This window comes from Lissotriton helveticus, chromosome 6 (genome assembly GCF_964261635.1).
Source record: "Lissotriton helveticus chromosome 6, aLisHel1.1, whole genome shotgun sequence".
Taxonomy (NCBI): Eukaryota; Metazoa; Chordata; class Amphibia; order Caudata; family Salamandridae; genus Lissotriton; species Lissotriton helveticus.
This window is the reverse complement of record NC_136067.1, coordinates 1,896,540,589-1,896,565,621: the sequence shown is the minus strand read 5'-3', so window position 1 is coordinate 1,896,565,621 and position 25,033 is coordinate 1,896,540,589. Positions and strand designations below refer to the sequence as shown.

Here is a 25,033-nt window from a genome sequence, read left to right as displayed (position 1 = left end):
GTAACTATCGTCGGTGACGTCTGGTGAACATATATGTATGTAGATCGATATATCTAGAACATGGAAGTCTGTTCGAAATGAGATATATGAATTATGATTGTACTGTGAAAACAAAAAACAGCAACACAAGATCAAGAATTAGAATGATATAAATGTCTTCCTCTTTTTGTTCCTTAGTAAAATATTCTGTGAACAATTCACATTGAGTGTTCCCACCATAAGAAGGCTCTTGCTAGACTTCACAGGGAAGGAGAACAAAACCTCACTGTAGTGGCACCCCATGCTAATTGGCAATAACAAAACAAACAAAGCAAATTAATTCTCCTGTAGCTGAAATCTCTTGATATTCCTCTTACAAGAGCTCATAACCATACATCATAGTGATCATATTTCCTCAGTAGTAAAAAAAGCTATTTTATTTCTCATAGTTTTATCTGTAAACCCTAGTAAAAGTATCTTTCTTTTTTAAAAACTTGTTTTACTGTTCCAAACAAAACATTATTTCGAATTGATTACTATCCTGAACTCTCTGTTTATTCACACAGTGTGAGCCCCAAAGAATTGTTTCCATAAATGAAAGAAATGACATACAACTTGAGTTTTTTCAGGAATTGTTTCCATAAATGAAAGAAATGAAAAACAACTTGAGTGTCTTTCAACTTAACTCCAATAAATCCAAAGTTCACCTGAAAGGGCAGACTAACCATTAATCAATCCTTAACATTCATTAACTTCAGCTGAAAACACAGTTGTTTCTCTTAGGCTTTCCAAGAAATACAAAATATAAAGAAATTGAAGAAGAGCCTTGGAACTCTAATACCAAGGATTCCCCTCACTTAGGAGCACCACAGATGATTTAGGAGCAGTTGCTGATCCATGCTGAAGAAACCAATAATCTGCAAGGCGCTGTGGGCCTGAAGCATGATTTATAGTCCTGCCTCTCCCACTTCCTGCTGAGGCTATATAATCAATACTCAAGACTCCTGTTTATATATTTTCCGTGATGATAGGGTTGCTTTTGTTTCATCAAAGTTAGACTGTCCATGTTTACCCATTCTTAAAGGCCCACAGCAGCGTTCAATGTTCAGAGCGCATTACAGAACAGCCCTTCTCTGGAGAACGCTGACATGGTATAGGCTTCATGGGATTTTTGGAATGGAACTGTCTAATCAATCTTGAGCATGGACACCGGATGTGGGTTCCTTAGAATTTTCTTCTGGGCCATACCCTTTCCAAGCAATCACATACCACAATTTGGTGGCTCTCTTCTTGGAATCAATGATAACCTTCACTTCATATTCAGTTTCTTGGTCTACCCATATGGGAGCTGGACTCTTTTTTACAGGGTTTATATGAAGGCTTAAGTAAGGACATATGAAAGACAGGGCAAATTCTAAAATGTTTTGGTAATGCAAGTTTCACAGTCACAGGGTTGATGACCCAAAGGATGCAGTAAGGCCCAATGTTATGTTATGTTATGTTATGTTATGTTATGTTATCTACACTTATACCGCGCTCAGCTGCCCCAGCAAAAGGGCGTCCCGGCGCATTGCAAGTACACAAAACACAACTCAGTAAAAAGGCCAGAAAAATGGAACCAGAGAGGTATAGTCTAAACAAATAGAATGGTCTTGATGGCGCGTCTGAACAGAAAGAGGTCTTCAAGAGCCCGGCTGTGAGGGGGAAGAGAGTTCCACAACTTTGCCGCCAGCACCCGAAAAGAGCGACCACCAACTCTGCTCAACCTAAAATGCGGGACCACTGCCAGATTTTGACCCAGAGATCTAAGGGTTCGCGAGGGTACATATGGCACCAGAAGATTCTCCAAAATTTGGGGAGATGAACCCTTGAGGATTTTAAAAGCAAGGCAAAGTACCTTGAATTTTATCCTCTGGTTCACAGGAAGCCAGTGGAGAGAGTGCAGCGTGTTTGAAACAGAGCACTGCCTTGGCAGGCCAATCACCACTCTGGCTGCAGCATTTTGAACTCGCTGCAGCCGGATGACTTCCAACTGATTAATCCCCACCAGAAGCGCGCTAGCATAATCTAGCCGGGATAACACTGACGCCTGAACCACTTGCTGCCTGGTGGGCGCATCGAAAAATTTCAGAATAGGTCTTAGACCTCGGATAATGCCGTAGCAGGTAGCCGCCACCTTCTTAGTGTGGCAGATGTAACTAAGGGTCGGGTCCAGCCAAACCCCTAGATTTTTTATCTCCGATGCTGGAGTAGGGGTCACACCCAGTTCAGGAGGCCACCACAAGTCACCCCATAATTCCGCCTGCTTGCCGACCACCATGACCTCGGTCTTTTTGGCGTTTAACTGGAGACAGTTGGAATTCATCCAGCTGGCCACTGCCCGTAGTCCGTCACGGAACCTAGGAGCCTCCATGTCAGAGTCCCCACTCAACGTGACCGCCAGCTGCGTGTCGTCTGCATATGAGACCATCGTCAAGCCCCACTGCTTGACGGCCGCAGCCAGCGACCTCACGTAAAGGTTGAATAGAGTGGGGCTTAACGAAGAGCCCTGCGGGACACCTAGTTCCAACGGATATGATTTAGACTGACCGGGCGGGATCAAAACCTTAAAAGACCGATCGGCAAGAAAGGAACGAAACCAGCAGAGGGCGGAGCCCGTGACACCTACTTCTTCCAGGCGCTGAAGCAAAATCCTGTGCGAGATCGTGTCGAACGCGGCACTAAGATCTAATAGCAATAGTGCCACCGTCCGACCCGCATCAAGCACAGAACGCAGATGTTCGACCATAGAGAGTAGGGCCGTCTCCGTGCTATGACCCGCACGGAAACCATTCTGGGTGGGATCTAGGATGTTAGCCCTAGTAAGATGGTCAGAAAGAATTCCGTTCACATGGGCCTTGGCTACTTTCGCAGCCCAAGAAAGCAGGGAAATAGGGCGGTAGTTCTCGGGTTTGAGGTGGTCAAGGGTAGCCTTCTTCAAAATAGGTGTAACTACAGCCTGTTTCCACCTACTGGGAACTACACCTGAAGATAGAGACAAATTGATCAGAGAGAGCATCGGAGTACGGCATAACGGGGACATAATCCTGAACTGAGCCGGTTTCAACGGATCTACGGGGGATCCTGATTTAATTTTAAGGCTCAAAGTGTTGAAGGCCTCAATTGATAGAAAGGGCAGGGTAGTAAGAGACTCACATCCACCCAGACTACAGCTGACCGGCTCCGAGATGTGAGTACCATTTGGGAATGTTCGATAAATGGCTTGAACTTTCTCGAGAAAAAAGGAGGCCAGGTCCTCGCAGTGGGAGTCCGAACAAATTTCCGCCGCCGTTGCTCTTTTAGCCATCAAGTCCTTTAGCACCTTAAAAATGAGTTTTGACGGGTTGGAGCTATTTTGGAATTCTTGGGCATAAGAGGCTGCTCGTGTTCTACACACTGCCCTGTGGTAGATTTTGATTTTGGCGAAGTAGCATGTCTTTTTTCTAGGGTCAAACGATTTCCGCCACTCCCTCTCCGCCTGTCTGCAGGCTTTTTTCAGAAGCGCTAGAGAACTGTCATACCAAGGGCTGGGTTCTTTTGTGCGACACTTAGACCAAACCATGGGGATCAATAAGTCGAGAGCGTGTGTAATCCACTCACAGAAGCGATCATATCCATGTTCCGCATCGGTTATGGGGCCCAACGGAGCCTCTTCCAGCAGAAGGTAGAAATCCTCCAGTCTCAGTTTATTCCAGTGTCGCCTGAGTACTGTTCTGTCCTGAGGTTTAAAAGGATGCTCAAGAGTGGGACAGAGCATTTTCACCAACATATGGTCTGTCCAGGCGATCTGAGTAGGGCATAAAGCCCTAGCCCCCGCTAAGTTGGTGATAAAAGGGTCAAGGATATGCCCTCCAGTGTGCGTGGGATATGTGACCAGCTGGGTAAATTGCAAGGCCTCTAAGTCGGCCAGAATACTACTGATAGTGGGGGAGGTCGGGCAGTCAAAGTGGAGATTGAGGTCTCCAAGAATGCTGAAATTCGCACATCCTAGTGCCAAAGTGCTAATTAAAAAACACAAAAGGGCCTTGACTCCTAACTCAGCAAGGCTGAGTCCAACCAAATCTATATAACAAAACAAGGGCCAATGCTGAGAGTTTCAGTTTGCCAACAAATTATTTACCAAAGTAGCTGTTTTGAATGAAACAAAAACAACCCGCTTACAATATAGCAACATGCGAGATTTATTCTCATTTGTGGAATTTTTTACTTTTTTGTAACACTATTTTTAGTGCATGGAAATACAAAGAATTTTATGTACAATATATACATCCACAAACATAAATCACAATAAAACATTTACAACCTTCAAACACGCTTGGCCATTCAGTCATACAAAACACATTCACGCATATGACCTAAATGTAAAAGAACAAAAACAATAAGTCCACGTAACGGTAGTAAATCAATGGAAACGATCCTTTCGTGATTTTCAATTCTAAAGTCTGTACAAATCACAATTCTAACAGAGTGTCCACATCTCTTGTAGCAAGTTAAAGGGCCGTTAATAAACCAGTTATAAGCCAGATACGGGGCTGGATCGGTCGACGCGTTTCGAACCCCTGTGTAGTGGTGGGGTTCTCCTCAGGACCGGAAGGCCAACGGATTTTGTGAAAATGAAACTGGAGACATTAGAATTCTGCCGGAAGATCCGTCTAAAACATTTTTTCATGACTCAGACGAAAATCCACAAGAGGAAGCGACAGGTTTAAAAAGAAAATCGGCCTTCTGTCCGAAAGGACCAAAAATTCCAAAGGAAGTCACCACGTTCGAACGTACTGTTCTATCTGGAATATCTTCAATCGAAAAAAAGAAAACCTTTGTTAAATATAACTTATCTAAAGCCGAGAAAGATGCTTTGTTAACTGTAAAAAATGACAATACCATTGTAGTCAAGCAGGCTGACAAAGGCGGAGCAATTGTAATTTGGGATATTGCCGAGTATAAACAGGAAGCACACCGCCAGTTAAATGACCAGAATTGCTACAGACGCATTTGAAAAGACCCCATGTCAGAAATAAAAAACCAAATGTTCGAAGTGATTCAAAGAGGCTTTGACCAAGGATTTGTAGGACCTAAAGAACTAGCGTTCTTACAAAATAAAGATCCTAGAACCCCAGTATTCTATGTGCTCCCGAAATTGCACAAGGATGAAAATAATCCTCCAGGCCGCCCTATAATTTCGGGGTGTGATTCACTTTTTGAACCGATAGCAAAGTTCATCGATTTCTTTTTGAAACCCTTCATTCAGACTATCCCAGCCCATTTACAAGATACAACTGCTTTTTTGAACCGAATATCCACCATCAACTTTGACCACAACAGACAGCTCCTGGTTACATTGGATGTGGTGTCTTTGTACACCCAAATCCCGCAAGAACAAGCTCTGGAAACTTTGACTGTGTTTCTGGAAAATAGAGAAAAACCAGTGAGAGTCCCCACTGATTTCATCCTTGACCGGGCCCGCTTTGCACTACAGAAAAACTTCTTTACTTTTGACGCAGAGTTCTTTTACCAGATAAAGGGGGTAGCGATGGGATGCCCCTTTGCTCCAGAGTTAGCCATAATGTTTATGGGACTATTCGAAGAAAAGTTCATATATAACGAGAACCCCTACTGCAACCGCATTTCCAACTATATGCGTTACATAGACGACGTATTCCTTATTTGGACAGGAGGACACGAAGACTTGAATCAATTTGTTGGTTGGCTGAATTCAAGAACAAGCGACATCAAGTTCTCAGTCACAGCATCCAATGAATCTATCACCTTTTTGGACGTGAAAGTAGAACCCTATGAAGAAGGCCTAAGCACAACCTTATTCCGTAAGCCCTCAGATAGGAATAAAGCGTTGCACTTCAACAGTAATCACCCACGCAGCTTAAGACAAAATCTACCATATGGACAATTCTTAAGGATCCGCCGTAATTGTTCAGAAAAGGAGGAGTATTTTAAACACGCTGACCACTTGAAAAACCGTCTCATTCAAAGAGGATACCCTAAAAAATTATTAAAAAACTCCCTTAAACGAGCCTGGTGGACTCCACGAGAGACTTTACTTGAAAAGAAGATCAAAAAGGATGTAAAAAGGATGGTGTGTGTCACCACTTTCTGTCCAGCGGCAAACCAACATAAAAAACTCATAATGTCCAATTGGCATTTACTAAAAAACCTCCATGAAGATTTCACTGTACCACCACTTTTTGCGTATAAAAAAGAGAAGAGTGTGGCCAACCACATCGTAAGAGCTGCCCTCCCGATTGTGAAGGCTCCAACATTGCAAAACCTATTTGGACTACCTCCAACCAAAGGACACCACAAATGCGGGACGTGTACTTGCTGTAATGAAACCATAGAAGAATCTGTATTCACTTTTGAGAACATTCATTGGAAGCATGACACTTTCACGAATTGTAAGACCAAAAATGTTGTGTATGCCATTGTCTGTCCATGTCCTTTGGCTTACATTGGAAAGACTACGCAAGAAGTCAGAAATCGGATAACGCAACATAAATCGCGAATCCGCAGAGGGGTAGAAAATGCCCCATTGGTCAATCATTGGACGAACTTAAAACATGAGCAAACTGATCTAAGATGGACAGTCCTATCGAAAATTGAAAGAGACCCAAGAGGCGGTGATTTGGATGCAAAATTAGCCCAGCGCGAGGCGATGTTAATAATGAAGTTTAACACAGCAACAAGGGGCCTAAACGAAATCTCTGAAATTTACAAACCTAGCGTCTGATCCGTTTTGCATTGGCCTTCTGGACAGTTAGAGTGTATGCAGATCCAGTCCATTGCTCACTTCCACCATTCTGGGCAGCCTGCCCAGGGATCGAACTACAAGTCCCAGAACCACCTGGGACGTATTGTAACCAGGAAGTACCAGCCACGCTCACACAGCCAGCCTAGGTGAATCATTCCCCAAACCCGAGTGAAGGACGGACGCCTTTTCTCCATCGGTGTGTATTTTCCATTAGCTCCACTTGCGCCACGGACGTAATTGCGCCCTGCAACACCGACAGACTCACGACTCTCTTCCGTTTGTTTTCCAGCGGAGGACTAGCCACTCCCAAGTAACAAGGAGAGACTCGAAGATGCCAGCGAGTTAGAAGCCGCAACTCTAGCGGGTAAGTTGTACGCTCTTAGCTAGGGCCACCAGAGTGATTGCGTGTTAGTGTGTTTGACTAAATGCAGCGCGCTTCTTTGTTTATTTCTTCTGCAGCCCCCGCGAGCACTTCTTCCTTTGGAAATACTTTTGAAATTTCGTGGTTGGAATCTACTCTTTTCACCGTTTGATTACTCAACAGTTGCCTTAAGGTAGGGAGCGCCAGTTGCCTCACACTGGAGCCAGTCTTTAATCCTCATTTAGTAACCATTCCTAAGCAAGTCTTTGTTATTTTTACAGAACCCTTCCGGTCCTGAGGAGAACCCCACCACTACACAGGGATTCGAAACGCGTCGACCGATCCAGTCCCGTATCTGGCTTATAACTGGTTTATTAACGGCCCTTTAACTTGCTACAAGAGATGTGGACACTCTGTTAGAATTGTGATTTGTACAGACTTTAGAATTGAAAATCACGAAAGGATCGTTTCCATTGATTTACTACCATTACGTGGACTTATTGTTTTTGTTCTTTTACATTTAGGTCATATTGCGTGAATGTGTTTTGTATGACTGAATGGCCAAGCGTGTATGAAGGTTGTAAATGTTTTATTGTGATTTATGTTCGTGGATGTATATATTGTATATAAAATTCTTTGTATTTCCATGCACTAAAAATAGTGTTACAAAAAAGTAAAAAATTCCACAAATGAGAATAAATCTCGCATGTTGCTATATTGTAAGCGGGTTGTTTTTGTTTCATTCAAAACAGCTACTTTGGTAAATAATTTGTTGGCAAACTGAAACTCTCAGCATTGGCCCTTGTTTTGTTATATATAAAATTGCTAATTAAGTCAGGGAGAGCTGCCCTAAAGGCAGAATCACAGCCAGGAGGGCGATAAATCAAAATGCCAGAAAAGGTGAAATGATGGCTAATCGAAACTTTAAAGAGGGCGCTCTCACATCCTGGAAGTGTTACGACTTTCCAATCGCACGGATAACACGACTTAATAGCCATCGCAATACCTCCACCCCTGGTAGCACGATGGAGTGTGAAGATGGAATATTCCGGGGGGAAGGCCAGGTTAAGGATGGATGAATCCGTATCCTGTAGCCAGGTTTCTGTTAAGAAAAATAAATCGGGAGACTCGTCCGTGATGAGGTCATGTATCTCCTGATGATGTTTGACCAGTGATCTAACATTTAGGTTCCAGATACTGAGTTTGCGCGATCCTGTCGTGCTCTTGTGCGAAAGTGGCGACTCCACCACTCGGATAGGGACAGGAGGGTCCAAGGACCAACCTCCACATGTACACTGATAAGGACCACATAGCGGGTCAACAAGGCCCTGGCTACAATTAATAACCTGACTTCTGATGGCCAGCAGTTCCTCCCTTAAATATGAGATAGTAGGCGATGTCAAGATAAAGAGGCTTGAGCTTAGAGTCCTGCCGCGGCCCGCGCCTTCTAAGCGCTGACGGGCGCAGACGGGCAGGACTCTGGCACGACTCAGGCGCAGGGAAGGCGCGCCCGCTGCGCGAAACCGCTGCGCATTGAGGGGAGCTTTAAATAAGCGTCCCGTGAGGCTGCCGGAGCGCTAGACCGCTCGATAATGGCGCCCGCAAAGTGTCCCTACCACCCCAAGATGGCGCCCGACTTCGCCGCCCCGGGAACCGGACCCGCTAAGCAGCGGTGCACAAAAAATTATGCTGCGAGTAAGGGGAAGAATGTAGCCCAGTTAAAAACAGGGGAAAGAAACTAAGTTCAACAGAGATACAAAACAGGTAAGTTAAAATATCAGCAGCGCGCCTAATAAAGCGCAACGCGCGGAAAGCCTAATGAGCAAAGCGGCGTGAGGGTACCTCGTCCAGACTGCCCTCAGGAATGGTCGCCTTAAATAAGCGCCCCGCGAGGCTGCCGGAGCGCTAGACCGCTCGATAATGGCGCCCGCAAAGTGTCCCTACCACCCCAAGATGGCGCCTGACTTTGCCGCCCCGGGGACCGGACCCGCTAAGCAGCGGTGCACAAAAAATTATGCTGCGAGTAAGGGGAAGAATGTAGCCCAGTTAAAAACAGGGGAAAGAAACTAAGTTCAACAGAGATACAAAACAGGTAAGTTAAAATATCAGCAGCGCGCCTAATAAAGCGCAACGCGCGGAAAGCCTAATGAGCAAAGCGGCGTGAGGGTACCTCGTCCAGACTGCCCTCAGGAATGGTCGCCTTAAATAAGCGTCCCGCGAGGCTGCCGGAGCGCTAGAACGCTCGATAATGGCGCCCGCAAATGTACCGAGGATTGAATACACTGTATCGCCTAAAGTGTATGTTCTTCGTAGTTAGCCACACCACGTCACCTTTCTTATAAAGGGGTGATAATCTACAATGTTTATCTGCAAAAGTCTCATACTTTTTCTTTGCTTTTTGTACATTCCTTTCTGTGAATTTAAGATTGTTTTGAATATTCTTTATCCGATTTTGTACCGCATGTAGTTTATGCGCTCCCATTGGATGTAACAATGTAGTGAATCTAGGGTGAAAACCATTTGTACTGTAATAAAGGGTTAGTTTGGTAGAGCTATGTTGTAAACCACCTCAGCAATCCATAATCAGTTTACCCATTCATCAGTATTTTTGTCTACATAACAGATATAGCAAATATTATTTTAGACTTTGGTTTAATCTTTCTGTCTGCCCATCCGTTTGGGGGTAGAATCTTGTTAAAATAGCTGCAGAGATCTGTAAAGCAGAACACCATACCTTCCAAAACTGAGCAGTAAATTGAGACACCTGTCAGATACAATGATTTTAGGAAGACCATGTAACCTCACAATGTGAGTGAGTAGCATTTGTGCTACTTGCCCTGTTGTAGGCACTTGAGAATAGGCTATAAAATGGCCTAATTTGGTCAAACTGCCACCACCAACATAATGGTTTACATCCTTTATTCTTAAGTAAACCGACAATAAAATCCAGGGATATATGTTCAGGGAACTTCAGGTGTCGGTAAAGGATGTAGCAGCCCTTGTGGTTTCCTTCATTCAGTCTTTTCTTGCATACAGATATCGCATTTTTGAATCATAAGCTGTATGTCTTTACATACTGATGGCCACTAAAACTGTCCAAGTATTCTTTCTGTGATTTTTTTCTACCCCATTATGTCCTGCAACAGGGCCGTCATGACGCCATTGTAACACTTGTTTCCTTAACTCCTCAGTAGGGATCCACAGTCCCTTCCTTTAGCTTCCAATCAACATAGGTGTGTAACCCCTTCGGCGCTGATGACAAAGCCAGATCGTCATCAGCGTTACCTGCGCTGCGCGGATGACGAGCTAGCTTTGTCACAAACAAGCCATTTTTTTTTTCAGCGCACAGCGGGAAAACGCGGTAGCGCGGTAGGGGTTAACCATTGTTTCCATTTTGGAGTCTTCATTGCCTGTGAAATCTTTTCTAGGAATTTTTCTGGTTGCACAGTATGGATAACACTCTGGGAATTGATAATGGCTTGTTCCTTTGGTTCAATGGAAACCTGAATAGATTCCTGTCTTGTGAGAGCATCTGCTTTCATATTATAACTTCCAGGTCTATAAGTTAGTATAAATTAAACTCTTCAAAGAACAGCATCCAACACAGTTGTCTAGGGGAAAGACAGGCTGATCTCATATACTGTAAATCGTGATGGTCTGTATATACAGTGATTGTATGTTTTGGTCTCATAAGATAATGACGCCATTCGCGAAATACATCACAGATTGCCAATAGTTTATTTTCTGCAGTGGTGTAGTGCATTTCAGGCTCATTCAACTTCCTGGAAAAATATGCTACAGGGTGCAATTGACCGGTCACAGTATTTCATTGGGAAATCGCTGCCCCATTGGGTCCTTCTAAAGCATCTGCCTCCACAATATATGGTCTTTCTGGATCCGGATGAGCCAAAATTGGAGATGATGTAAAGGCTTTTTTGAGTTGACAAAAAGCTTGGTCAGCTTCCTTCGTCCACTCAAACTGTGTCTTCTTCCTTAATAGTTTTGTTATGGAAGACACAACCTTAGAAAACTGATAAATGAATCTTCGATAGAAGTTCGCAAACCCCAAAAAGCATTGGATATCATGAACGTTAGAAGGTACCGGTCACGCCTGTACAGCTTGTATTTTACGTTCAGCCATTTCTTGGCATTGTGACGATAACATAATACCCAGAAACTCAACTCTCAATACATGAAACTCACATTTACTGAGTTTACAGAAGAGATGGTTCAACCAAAGTGCCTTCAACACAGTTCTAACATGGTGAGTGTGTATGGTTACGCTATAGCAGTAAATCAAAATGTAATTGATGTATACTGTTGCAAAAACATCCAAATATTCCCTTAGGACATCGTTTAAGAAATATTGAAAGGGAGGAGCCAAGATGGCGATCGGGATGGTAGCGTAGGCCCCCGGCTCCGTGAACATCCCCATCCCGCACAGATATCCTGCATGAGATCCTGAGCCTGCGCTACATGCCCGTGATGGTGGTTGCGAGCGGCAACCGATCGTGTGCTCCTGAGGTTTCTGGCGGCGGTACCGCCGGAGAAATGTTCGTTTGAAGTTTGCGGCCCGTGCAACCCTGGAACCGGGACCTCGGGTGGACAACATGGCCGGGTACTAGTTCAATAACAACGGCCATTGGTGACTGGGTGGAGTCGGACTACCGGAGCGATGCTAATATTGGCCTGAATTTCGCTGTGGTCACTCCTACCACGGAGCGGAGCGGATCGAGTGCATACCTGAGGTGGCAATTCCAAGATGCTTCTGTAATTGCCTGAGCCCTCGCCAGTGAGCTGCTCGGACGCTGCTTGTAACCCGTCCCGATTTTCGCGGGCCACCCCCGAATTTTTCGCTAGTACTGATCCAGGGTGAGGATGGCTTTTACCTGTGACTGGACACTGGACGCATATTTTGCCCGCCCCCGAAATCCTGTTTGTAGTAACATGGACCTTGATGCGCTTGTGCCTGAGTCCCGGTCCCAATCTAAGGTGGAACCACCCTACGGCCATCTTGATAGGATGGAGTCTACTATCCTGTATACTGGGTCTCAGCAAGGTTGGGAGTGTGTGGCTAAGAGGAGCGTGGCGGAGCGGGCGCAAGGAGCTATGCTGGCGTATGGTGATCTTCTCGCAGCCCTCGGTGCCCTTCATTCCACCCTGGATCACGGCGCCCAAGTGTTGGGGAGGAAGCTTGATGATATTGTGTCAGCGTCGGAACGGTTGAGATCGGCCTGTCCCCAGGTACAAGGGGATTTGCTTCACTTCACACAGGAGGAGAGTGTCATGGCCGCCCCTGTGAATAGGGGACGGCTGGAAATTTCGGACTATGTGGCAACGTGTGGTCGGCTGGCTGTAGGTTTGGACTGTTCCGAAGGTTTTGGATTTGAACAGACGATGGTGACTTTGTCCCGCGCACAGCCTCCGGCGACCCAGGCAATATTCCAGCAACGGTCGGTTGCTCTGGCTGTTTCCTCCTTCCTAGACCCCGTGTGCTTGGTGTGGAACACATGTCCTGGGGCAGTACCGGGAAGGATGATCCTCCATGATGATGACTGTGTTGGTATCCAGCGACGTCCAAATTGCATGTGTGTGTCGCTTTTTGGTCTCTTTTGGACGCTTCTCTTCCTCGTAACATCGGACATGGCAATGGGTCGACGGGTATGCATTGGTGGATTCGCAAAGAGAGGCCAAGGATAAGGTTGATCCTTCAGAGGTTGTCATTTCATAGGCGGGCGGGCATGGGAGTTGCGTGCTCTCACGGCATAACTAATAGTGTACTAGGTGAATAATGCTCCCCATTTCTCTCTGACATGTTCGATTTTTGTTGTTTACTGCTTACCTTGGGGAGGAATATATTGTGCGGGAGGGAGAAGCCGGGGGCATGTTTGTAGGCCCTCCTCCAGTTTCTTAATAATCTCCTTATTTAGTGGATTCTTTGTCTTTCTCTTTCCCTCTCCTTTTGGGCAGTTCCTGGGCGACAGGCACGCTGTTAGTGGGGTAGGCCGTAGCCATTACAGTGGTGTGGGGTGGCGGGTGTGGGGGGGGGGGGGGTTGTTATTTTAGTTTGTTTTGTTCTATAATCCCTTTCTTCTTTTTCCGTCTGTCTTCGGGAGGCTTCTTTATTTCTTTCAGTAGGGTTGGCTGTCTTTCTTTCCCTTTCTCCTTTTATTATAAGGCTTCTGCACTCAACTATGCCTTTAGGCCACTGGAGGGCGGGTTTTAGGGATGGTGCTCTGCTATATCGCTTGCTGTCGTATTGTTTTTGCTCTGGGTCCGCCTCGGCGACTGTATTGTTTTGACAACTGTATGGGTCATCAACTGACTCTGTTTGCTCCGCGGGGTATGTCCCCCCCTTACCTCTTCTTATTTTATTATGTGGTGTGACGCCATTGCTCCTGCAGCCGTTCCTACTCTATATAACCTTTAAAAAACGAAAACCTCATATATCCTTATGCGTTGCAGTGCGCACTCACTCATGTCGTATCTATGATATTGCTTTCTTCAGTCGTGTTCTTGTTTCTACATCCTGATTCATTTGCTACGCTTGCGGCCGGCCCCTGTGGTTGTAGGCATGCGCATGTAATATTTTGCAATTTTCAATAAAGGTTTTCAAGAAAAAAAAAAAGAAAGAAATATTGAAAGGCTGCGGGAGCATTACACAACCCAAACGGCATTACCATATACTCAAACAAACCGTATTGAGTGCGAAATGCCGTCTTCCGCTCATCACCCTTTCTCATTCTTACCTGATGGTAAGCTTCTTTTGAGTCCAACTTCGTATATATCACTGCCTTCTTTACTTGATCCAATAACACCAACATCAAGGGGAGAAGATAACGTTTTTTTTACGGTCACCTTGTTTAGTGCTCAAAAGTCTATGCACGTTCTCAATTCGCCATTTGCTTTTGGGATGAAAAATAAAGGCGAGGTTGCAGGTGAATTTGAAGGACAAATGAAACGATTAGCCTGATATTTCTCTAAGTAATGTCTTGAATGTTAATTTTCTGGTTCTGACAAAGAGTAAATTCTGCCACATTGTACCCCTGCCCCTGGAAGTAGGTCTATCTGACGGTCATATGGCCTTTGTGGGGGTAATATTTCTGCTGTTGATCATTAAAAACATCTTGGAACTCTACAAACTGATCAGGAAGAGTGATATCTTGTTCAGCTGCTGTTGCTATGGTATGTCCCCTAGCTAGAGCATGTGCCTCCTGTAGTGGAGGGGTCAAACAACACTGGTTGCAAAAAAAAGAGTTGCCATTAATGGTTTTACACTCCCGATCTATGGTAGGGTTATGTTTCTTTAACCATGGTGACCCAGGAATTACACCATACTGTGGGGACTTAATGATATCAAGAAACAACATCTCAGAATCGCTTTCCTGACTTCTGACTATCATTTCCTAAGTCTGAAAACGGATGAGTCCTGACTCCAATTCTCTCCCATCCACTGCCAACACTATCTTGGGTACTGCTTTATTGATCAAAAGAAGGTGTAACTCCTCAACTAATGTTTGGTCTATGAAGGTAACAGTAGCCCCTGAATCCAATAAGGCTTTTAATGAATGTTTTATGCTGTCTACCTGCAGTTATAGGTTCACATAGAAGTGTTTGTTTAGTGACTCTTCCATCCCATTCAATGAAGGAATTTCAACATAGCCCAAAGTGTCCCCTTTATTCATCCCCGGGAACCCTAGTTTTCCTATACCTTTCCACTTATTGTTGTCGCCTTCATGGAACACCCCCACCTTACTCTTTGGCTTGGATAAACAATCCCTGACAAAATGTCCTTCCTTTCCACACTGCAGACATGAACCCAACTTTCGTCTATGTTCACTTTCTTCCTGAGTTAAAGAAGCTCAGATTGTTCCTATTACTATAGGTTCGTAGGTTGTTCCTAACCACTGAAAAGCAGTCTGATTCCTCTCGAATCGCTTAGGGGGTCCGTTTGTCCCTTTTAAACTCACTCAACTTGATTATCTATGCGTACGGCCAAGTTGATAAGATCCCCCTAAAGTCTTTGGCTGAGGATCTCTCTGGGCCAGCACATCTTTTAACTCCTCCTGTAACCCCTCATAGAATAAGGCTGCTTGTTTGACTTCAGGCCAATTAGTTTCTGCTATTAATCTTTGGAACGAGTTTGGATATACCACAAGGTCCTTATTGCCCTGTTTGAACTCTAATACCTATGGTATAAGCTTGACAATCAAACACCTTCTCAAATTCTGCTCTGAATTCCTACCAATCAAAAACCAAAGGATCATTTCTCCTGACTAATGGCACTGCCCATTGAGCAGCGTCTCCTGCCAAATAAGAAATCATGAAAGCCACTCTTGCTTGATTGGTAAGAAACGTCTTAGGACGACATGCGAAATGCAGTAAACCTGAGTAAGAAACACCTGCACTTTATTTGCTTCTCCCTGGAAGCATTCTGGAGCTGCTAAGGCAACTGGAGAGGGCATTTCCACTGCTATCGGAGTAGATGATGTGGGATTACTTCCTGTGACCCAAGAAACCCCCCGTTGGTCCTATCGCCAGTAACATCAAATGGATTACTTTGCATCCTTTCTACTCTCTCCTGTAATGCCACAGCCTCAACACGAGAGGCACTACTTCTGTTTGAACAAGTGCTAATGCTACTAACACATCTTCTAGGGTGGTCATTTTTTGTGTTTCAACCCGACCCAGAGGCACATGAAAAAACGTGGGCAGATTATTTTGTCAGCCTGCTGATACCTTGGGATCGGTTCGCTGCACAAAAAGTGTCCACCTCCCAATCACCCCACTTCTGCTTGCCGTTCAAGCACAGAAATCTGAGATGATTAAGCGGGGGAAGGAAAGGATGGGAACAGCAGGGAAGGAGACCTAGAAGGAAATAACACCATTAGTGATAGTTTATCTCAGAGATACATATATTCATCATTTCTCCCTATGCAAATACCTGTAAAAGTATATAACTATCATCTGTGATGTCTGTAGTACATATATATATGTAGATAGATATATCTAGAACATGGAAGTCTGTTCCAAATTAGATAAATGAATTATGATTGTACGGTGAAAACAAAACAAAGCAAGACAAGATCAAGAATTAAAATGATATAAACTTCTTCCTCTTTTTGTTCCTTAGTAAAATATTCTGTCAACAAATCACATTGAGTGTTACCCACCATACAAAATCTCTTGCCAGGCTTCACAGGGGAGGAGAATAAAACTCACTCTATTAGCACCCCCTGTTAATTGAAAATAACAAAATAAATAAAGAAAAATAATTCTCCTGTAGCTGAAGGCTCTTGATATTCCTCTCGCAAGAGCTCATAACCACACTTTATAATGATCATATTTCCACAGTTGTAAAAAGCAATTTTATTACTCTTAGCTTTATCTGTAAACCTAAGGAAAAGTATCTTTCTTTTTCAAAACTTGTTTGTACTGTTCCAAACAAAACACAGCCTCAAAATTGGCACTTTATTTCGAAATACCATCCTGAATTCTCTGTTTATTCACACAGTGTGACCCCCCAAAATAAATGTTTCTATATAGGAAAGAAATGAAATACAACTTGAGTTTCATTAAGAATTGTTTCCATAAATGAAAGAAATGAAATACAACTTTTCTTTCACCTTAACTCCAATAAATCCAAAGGTCACCTGAAAGGGCAGACTAACCAATAATCAATCCTTAAAATGAATTCATTTCAGCTGAACACACTGCTGTTTCTCTTAGGCTTTCCAAGAAATACAAAATAGAAAGCAATTGAAGGGACTCACTCTCATGGGTCTCCAACCAGTAGTGTGTGAGCTACTGTAGCTCTCCAGCTACCTCTGTGTAGCTCACCTGTGTATAGCCCAGCTTATTAAATTAGAAAGCCTTTGCTCGGTTGAATTATTATACATATAAAAAACATTTAATTATACACCACTAATAATATTAGTAGCTCTCAATGTGTTTCATTGATCATAAGTAGCTCTCAGTACAGAAAAGGTTGGAGATCCTGAACTCTCCCACCAAGGATTCCCCTCACTTATGAGCAAGGCACAAATAGAACCAAACAAATGCAATGGCACACTTACCCCACCACAGATGATTTACCAGCATTTGCCATGATCCATGCTGAAGAAACTAATAATCTTCAACTCGCTGCGGGCCACAAGCCGGATTTATAGTCCTGCCTCTCCCACTTCCTGCTGAGGATATGGAAGCACAGAGGATATGTCGGCACAGCATCATGGGACATGTAGTCTTCCGTGATCACATAGGATTATTTCCAATTTATATAATCAATACTCCTGACTCCTGTTTATATATTATCTATGATGATGGGGGAGCTTCTGTTTCATCAAAGCTAGACTGCCCCATGTTTACCAGTGTACATTCTTAAAGGCCCATGGCAGGGTTCGATGTTCAGAGCGCATTGGACGTGACAGCTGGTAGTAATGATGCCGGCTCCAAGCAGAGCAGTAAGTGTGAAATCCTGTACCTGCCTGCCATAAGCCTTCCTAGATGGGCCACTCAATAAAAGACGAAAGGCCTAGGTCCTGCCTAGAAAATTCTCTCCTTCTACCAACTGAATCTGCTGACTCACCCCCTTTCCCTGACCATCACCCAAATGGCAGTGCTCGGTAAGGTCTAATCTCGGTGGGTCACAACATTTCTAAAGGTAGCCCTGTCTCCTTCCTTTCTAAACTTCAGCATCTGGAGCTATACCCTTCAGCTCAGGAATGAAGACAATACACTTCACTGTCTGGGGAGTCTGTATCAACACCTCCATCATAAATGGAAATGCTAAACTCAAACCATTCGCCCAATTCCCTGTATACCATCAATCTGGCACAGTACATTTGGTGACATGATTCACTCTTGTAGCTCTATACTGTATTATTCCTATTTATCAGTGTTTCTCTGACATTCCACTTACTATACAGTGTGAGTCACAACATGCATTGCTTGGCGTGCAGAGCTGATGGTGGTCCAATTACAGTTTTCTTCCTCCTCCCCTTATTCTCCCTATTTGTTTTTTTCAGCCACTGATGGAGATTCCCTTCAAAATGCTTCACCAAGCTTGAGTAATTTGTTTTTAGACAGAAACATCCACAAAAACAATGAAACAGCAGAAGATGCACTTGAAGACCCTCATCTCCTGGGGAGCATCATCTCAGATCCAACAGGTACTGCAAGTGGGGATAGAGGGGCATTGGCACATTAACCGGCTGCTCAATTTGTTCTACAAAAGGAATGTTGGCTACTGGTGTCTTAAAACATATGCAGCATTCTCCCGTATCTTCTAATTGTCCTATTTGATTTTCTCTTCCTGTCATGCATAAGAAGAACAAATATTAATGTAATTGAAAAAGCTCCTCATAAACGTTATACAGGCAACCATAATGTGTAGAAAATGTGTTTTATATTTGTGTCTGAGCAAAGGTCACTGAAAATCAGTGAAAAAAAGAATGTTTGATATTTAATCATTCTGTGTAATTGTGGTTGTGGAGGTTAATGAAAGACCCATTGTCCAGTCCCATTATGACTTATAGAATGGTAAATAGGTAAGTTTCAATATTGGTGTTTTATTTCCACAAATGATGTCTGTAATTTCTGTACTCACATTTCTTAATAGGATTTAAAAATTGCGTACAGTTTAACAAATCCAAAAGTATTTGGTGGCCCGTGGAAGAAATGGCTACGCTATGAAAGCAGAAATATGTAAATGCTTAAGAATGGGTTATAGTGCATGGAAACCTCTGTAACAATTAGTTGTGTTGACTGTGTGATAACGGTGTGTACTATTTGTAGAAGCAAACTAATTAAAGCTGTATTTGATTTATTAAAAACATGTTTAACACACACTTCCTCCTAGTCTTTTTGTGTTGGTTTCATAAACATTACCATTAGACAAAAGTTCTTCTAAGAGTTTCCTAAAATTGGCAAATTGGGTGTGTATTCTAAGGTCTGGGAGATGCTAGCTCTGAGGCAAAGGACCCAAAACTAAAAAAGGCCATTCCATCTTTTGAATTGAGATGAACACAAGGAACCCAGAGCAGTTTGTGTCTTTACTCCCTAGTTGATATTAATTAAGATCCAATTAGTCAGATATTTAGGGACTAAGCCATTATTACATTTTTACAAACAGCAGTTTCATTTGAACCAGTCTCAGTCCCTGGATGAAAGCCAATGGATAGATCTGCAAGTCTTGAAGATATTGTATTTTTTGCCTGGAGGAGCAACCAGACTGATTCTGTGAATGCTGGAGATGATTTAAGAAAATTGTTTAACTGGACAGCTGTTAGACCTGTAATCAGCTAGCTGCAATGATCTAGCCTTGAGTTAGTAGTGACTCTCACCACAGAGGTTTTGTGTTTGGTAAGTAGCAGAGGGAGGATTGGTCTGAATTTCACTAGTTGGATAAAACAGCTGCCAGCCAATTTACCAACTTATCTTCTGTGATTGAGGACCACTGGAATGGGTACCGTAAGCAAACTGAAGCTGCCATTAACCCTGAAAGCAATAATCTCAGGTTTCTAATTGTTCTGCTGGAGGAAGTTGTTATTCAACCAGGTGTTGTCTCACAAAATACTTTTTAGAGGTCATATTGAAGCTGTGGTACATTTTAGATAATGGGTGGCATCAGAATAGGATGGAACTCTCACCTTAGAACCATAAAGATATCAAATTTAAAGAGAGCCAAAAAATAAAACATCAACATTCCTTGAATTAAAAGGACTTAACACTCTCTTCTGAGTCCAATGTGACAAAAATGAACTGAAGCCATTGATGCTGCTATGATCTGCCTAAGCCACTGGATAATCTGCTGAGCAGGATGTTTTGTTCCATGGTATCAAACGCAGAGGACAGATCCGAAATCACTAATAGGTAGCCTGTGCCATTGTCTGAGAACCGCAATGTGTTATCCCATGATCCAATAAAGGAGCTTTCAATGCCATCATGTTGAAAGAAGCCAGATTGCAAGGGGATAATACAAATGGTCATCTAGAATCATCTAGTCTTTGCCTGCTCATACTCATTCCCTTTAAGTTCTATGCAGTTGAGCTTCCTTGACTGTTCGAGTTTTTATTCTAAAGTGGGAGAGAGTAAAAGGTTCTGGGGTCTGAGGAAGCTGCACCAGCCTGGAAGAGAGCTAGCAAGCAGTTACAGCTAGACTATTGTTTCCATTCTGTTTAGGAAGTGGTGAAGGTCCTCTATACTAAGGGAAGGGACATTGCTGGGAAATGAACACAGGGACACGTTTTCTTAGCATTCTGATGAACTTCCTGGAGCTGAGATCTATGAAGCAGCCTGCAACTTGAAAATCGAGAGCAGCTGTTTTGAGAACCACATCCCTGTCATTACTTTGTTTGATTTTGCCTCCAGAAAGTGTCCTTGATGTAATTAAGCATTCCAATTCGTTTCTGTCATAACTTTTGCTCACTGCATCAGATTTGTGCATGTCTGTATCATTTTATATTTTCATTTTTGTTCTTTTTTTACTAAATTGGGTTTGGGATTTCTTTACATGTTTATGGTCTTGCTGCTTGCACCAAGCTATCAAAGAGTGAGGTATTCTTGACACAAACGTGTTTACTTAAAGGAAATTGATTGTTTTGAATTTGTGAGAACTTCACCCCATCGCACACCAAGACTGCAGACTTTCTCTATAATTTAACAACACAGCATCCCACTGATCTCTCTAACAATTTTCCGCTGATGCTGAGCACCCTTTGATGAATTGCATTTGAATAATATGGCCAAGTTTGCAAATGGATTTCTCGTTTGCTTCCAGATGCCTGGTTGTTCACAACATGCGGGGCCAGTGGGCCTTATGGGCCTAGTCAAAAGCTGTGCGATGAAGCCTACGAGAAGTCAAACTTCAGTGTGGTGGTAGGAACAGGAGCACTGAGAGGAGTGCAGATTTGGAGAGTGCCAGCAGCTAATTCATACAGGTTAGTTCTCTTTTAATTATGGTGCTGAGTCTGCTATAATCATGTGCTAGTTAAGGTTTCTTGCAATGGTTACAGTAGTTTGTAAAATTAATTACATGTCTATTTCTTTCTGACACATATAAGACAGTGTGCCACTTGTATTGTTTACCAATAATATACATACACCCCTATCAGGGACCGGTTTCAATTGATATGGCAAGCTATTGTACTATGTTGCTAAGGTTTCTATAAATTCTTATAGCCATACTTTATGGTACATGCCCTAGGTGTCTGCAAGTGAGTGACACGTCAAAACAGAAACGTGTACATTTGTTTATGGTAAGTTAGGTGTCTACTTGTGTTTCTGTCTAAGGATGCGTAGACTAGACACAGACATTTCCTCATTCCTAATATTAGTGGCCAGGGCTACTTTTTGAAAGATTCGCATTTACTGAGATATGGAGACCGGGATTTGCCAATGGAGTATCAGAAGTTCTCATACGCAAATGATATTTATTCAATACAGAACAACGGCCATTCACCCCCAAATTTCCTTTAGTGCAAAAATGTGTAAATGAGGCTTAAACATTTCTTTTTCATTGTTCGTCAAGGAGCAAATGCTCCTCTCCCTCCAATCAAACAGTTGATCATGTCTCACCAGTTTGCAGTATGTATATTTCACAGCTCTACATATCACACTTAATCTTCATAAGTTGAGCTAACCTCCCATCTCAAGTTATCTTGGACGCATCATCAACAGAATTGGCTGTGATCGAATCAACGTAGGACAGGTTTCAGAGCGCCAGCGAGCGTGCCAGAGACACAAAGATGAACATTCTGTGCCTTGCCATGTGATGTAGTTACAGGGGCCTTTAAGGGATGAAGGCGAACAATGCTTCCTCTTGAACTATCACTTCTAATCATTGTACGTAGCTGTGTGAGAAACATCAAGGTTTGATCATTAACATTCAGCAATTGCAGGTAACTTTGACAGCAGCAGTGACTGGTACAAATTGTATATTATTGATGTATTAACTCTTTAAACTGCTGAATTTCACTAACCTATTCAACATGAGTAATTTGTATTCTTTTCATATTGATTATACACCAGAGGAGCAAGCCTGGGTCATAGGGTTCCACTTTGAAAAACATTTATTTCAATTAAACATTGCACACAATGTTCTACAGAGCTAAGTGATTTAAAAATGCCATTGTTCATGATATTATCAGCGCAGTAACCGTCAATCAACTTTCATTTCCATTCGCACTTTGTGCTGAGTTACCAATTTCTATGGATTAAAAAACCCCTAGGGTCCGATTCACATAGATTTTTCTGTGAGGACGTGTGACTTATGATCAGAGTTTTCTGGCTACTCAATTCCATGAGAAAGTCAGAAGTAGGGAAGGAATAAGTCAATGCAAAACTCTTGCATTTATCTAGGTTGTTTTAGCATCCAGAATGATTAGAACATAGCAACATTGACATTCTGGCTTTTATGACCCTTTACAGCCTTCTTAAGAACCTAAATAATTTAAAATGTTGAAAAATCAATTTCAATAGTCTTTCTCTCCCTGTATGTATATAACACCAAAAATTGTAGTATATTATAACTGGTGTTAATGGTGTGGTGAAATATTTAATTCATGTCTGTAAACTCGTAACTTTCCCTGTAATACATTTGAGGAATGTGGCTACCACAAGGATTCATGTAGACTTGTAGACACCAAGTTCTTGGATCCAGACACTTTTACCTGGGAACATTTGTGGCTAGAAGCAGAGGTTCGGCTCATTTGAGGGATCGCGACAAAGAGAGTTGTCTGTCACCGTGAGTTGAAATGAAAGAGGTAGAGATGTGGCTGGCTTGGTGCGATGGCCGACCTTGAGCACCTCCTTCCCTGTGTCAGATTGCCAAGATGACCACTGCCATATTCTGTGAGACAGTGAAGAGCACACGCGCAGGCAATCGCATAGAAGAGAAGCGAGAGTAGGTCCTGAGGGCTCACTGATGCACTGGGTGTGGCAGCAGTGGCTAGCTGACTATGGAGTAACGTACAATGGAGAAACGAGACGCGAGGGATTCAGCTGAAGACCACAGCTATATAAACAACTAGATTTCAAAGCAGTGTAGTGCCAGTGGTGCCTCAGAGACTACATGGTTAGTTTGGGCCTGGGAGACTGGAGCAAAGGTGGTTGACCACTAGATGAACCCTGTCACGGGGGTTCATCCCTGGACTGCCGCCATCAGTAAACCTGGGTCAGAATCAGGATAGGTGACTTCAAAAACCGGTTATCTCTTTTTCTGACACTGGTCAATTGCTCTGGCATCAAGGAGCAGCTGATCTGACCTTCACCCCCCTGTAGGTGATGTCTTCCCTTCAGGGGAGTGGGAGATACGATTGCCCCAAAATGGCAGCAACATGCAATTTGGCAACCAAGAGTCTTAATATAAAGTACATTCTTATCACTCCGAAACGACTATCCAAGGCTGGACAGTTCCATTGCTGCAAACAGAAGAGAGCCCTAATGTGACCCAAGAAATATTCTAAAAGTTATTAATTTGCAGATAAACGCTGCATACAAGCTCCTATCATGATTATGGTATTTAACAGTATGTTTCACCTTCAACCTATATCCATTTTCTCCACTCTTCTGCACCGATTTCTCCTATTCCTGTCCCTTCCCTTCCCTCACCCACAGTTACATCACTATATTATTACATGTTTTTTATTTCATAGGGCCTGATTCACAGAACTAACTTAAGACAAAATCCTAAACTTACTACCATTTTGGTATTCACAGAAGGCACTTACTCATTTTGGTATTCAAAGAGGCACTTACTCATTTCGGTATTCACAGAAGTTAGGAGTCCAAACTTTAGGACTCCTAACTGCCTTCTGTGAATACCAAAAGTCTTACATTTAGGTTTGTCTCAGTTTAGGAGTAGTAGAGTTAGGATTTTTCTCAGTTTAGGAGTCCTAAAATTAAGAGTCCTAACTTTACTGCTCCTAAAGTAAGAAAAATCCTAACTTTAAGACTTTCGGTATTCACAGAAGGCATTTAGGAGTCCTAAAGTTAGGAGTCCTAACTTTACTACTCCTTAACTGAGAAAAATCCTAAATTTAAGACTTTCCCGTATTCATAGAAGGCATTTAGGAGTCCTAAAGTTTGGACTCCTAACTTCTGTGAATACCGAAATGAGTAAGTGCCTTCTGTCAATACCAAAATGAGTAAGTGCCTTCTGTGAATACCAAAATGGTAGTAAGTTTAGGATTTTGTCTTAAGTTAGTTCTGTGAAAAGTACCATCATTCCTGGTAAAGCAACATATGGCCTGTTGAACTACTATTCTTGTATATGTATCTGTCATTGTCCACTGTAGAGCAACATATTGCCAATCCATTTCATTTTAAAGAGTGCTATATAAAATTGTTAAATAAATAAATGAATAACTAAAAGGCCCTTAGGATCTATTGAGAGGTTTTAGAAATGGGGGTCTCTAGTTGGCAAGGGTTTGCATCGTTGTCCAAGTAGGGACCCTTCTTCCTGGTCAGGGTGAGAGGGATACACTTCTAAAATAAGCCCTGCTCACCCCCTTGTTAGCTTGGAACGAGCAGTCAGGCTTACCTTAGAAGCAGTGTGCTAAGCATTTGTGAACACACACAGTAATACAGTGAAAACACTACAAATGGACACCTCACCAGTGTAGAAAAATATGTCATCTTTATCTAAACCAAACGAGACCAAAACAACAAAAATCCACAATACAGTAATAAAAATATGACTTTCAAATGGTAGAACTAGTTCCGTTCAAAGCAAATTGCAGATGCAACTCTTTTCACACGAAGTACCTTGGATGCGTCACGCACACAAACAAAAAGGGTCGCAGGGAAGGTGATGTGTCCGTTCCGTACACCCAGGGAAGGTGATGTGTTGTTGCCTTGCTCCGGGGGAGGTGATGCGTTGGTTCCTAACT

General features: G+C 43.0%; 1 protein-coding gene across 1 annotated transcript in view; it reads left to right on the top strand.

Annotated features, from left to right (window-relative positions):
* The window catches only part of ALK (ALK receptor tyrosine kinase), a 2,452,973-nt gene that overhangs the window by 2,202,098 nt on the left and 225,842 nt on the right, over positions 1–25,033 (top strand). Inside the window, exons 12-13 of the mRNA XM_078647129.1 lie at positions 18,170–18,313; positions 20,923–21,082. Coding sequence (XP_078503255.1) covers positions 18,170–18,313; positions 20,923–21,082 — 304 coding nt within the window. The remainder of the gene's footprint in view (positions 1–18,169; positions 18,314–20,922; positions 21,083–25,033) is intronic.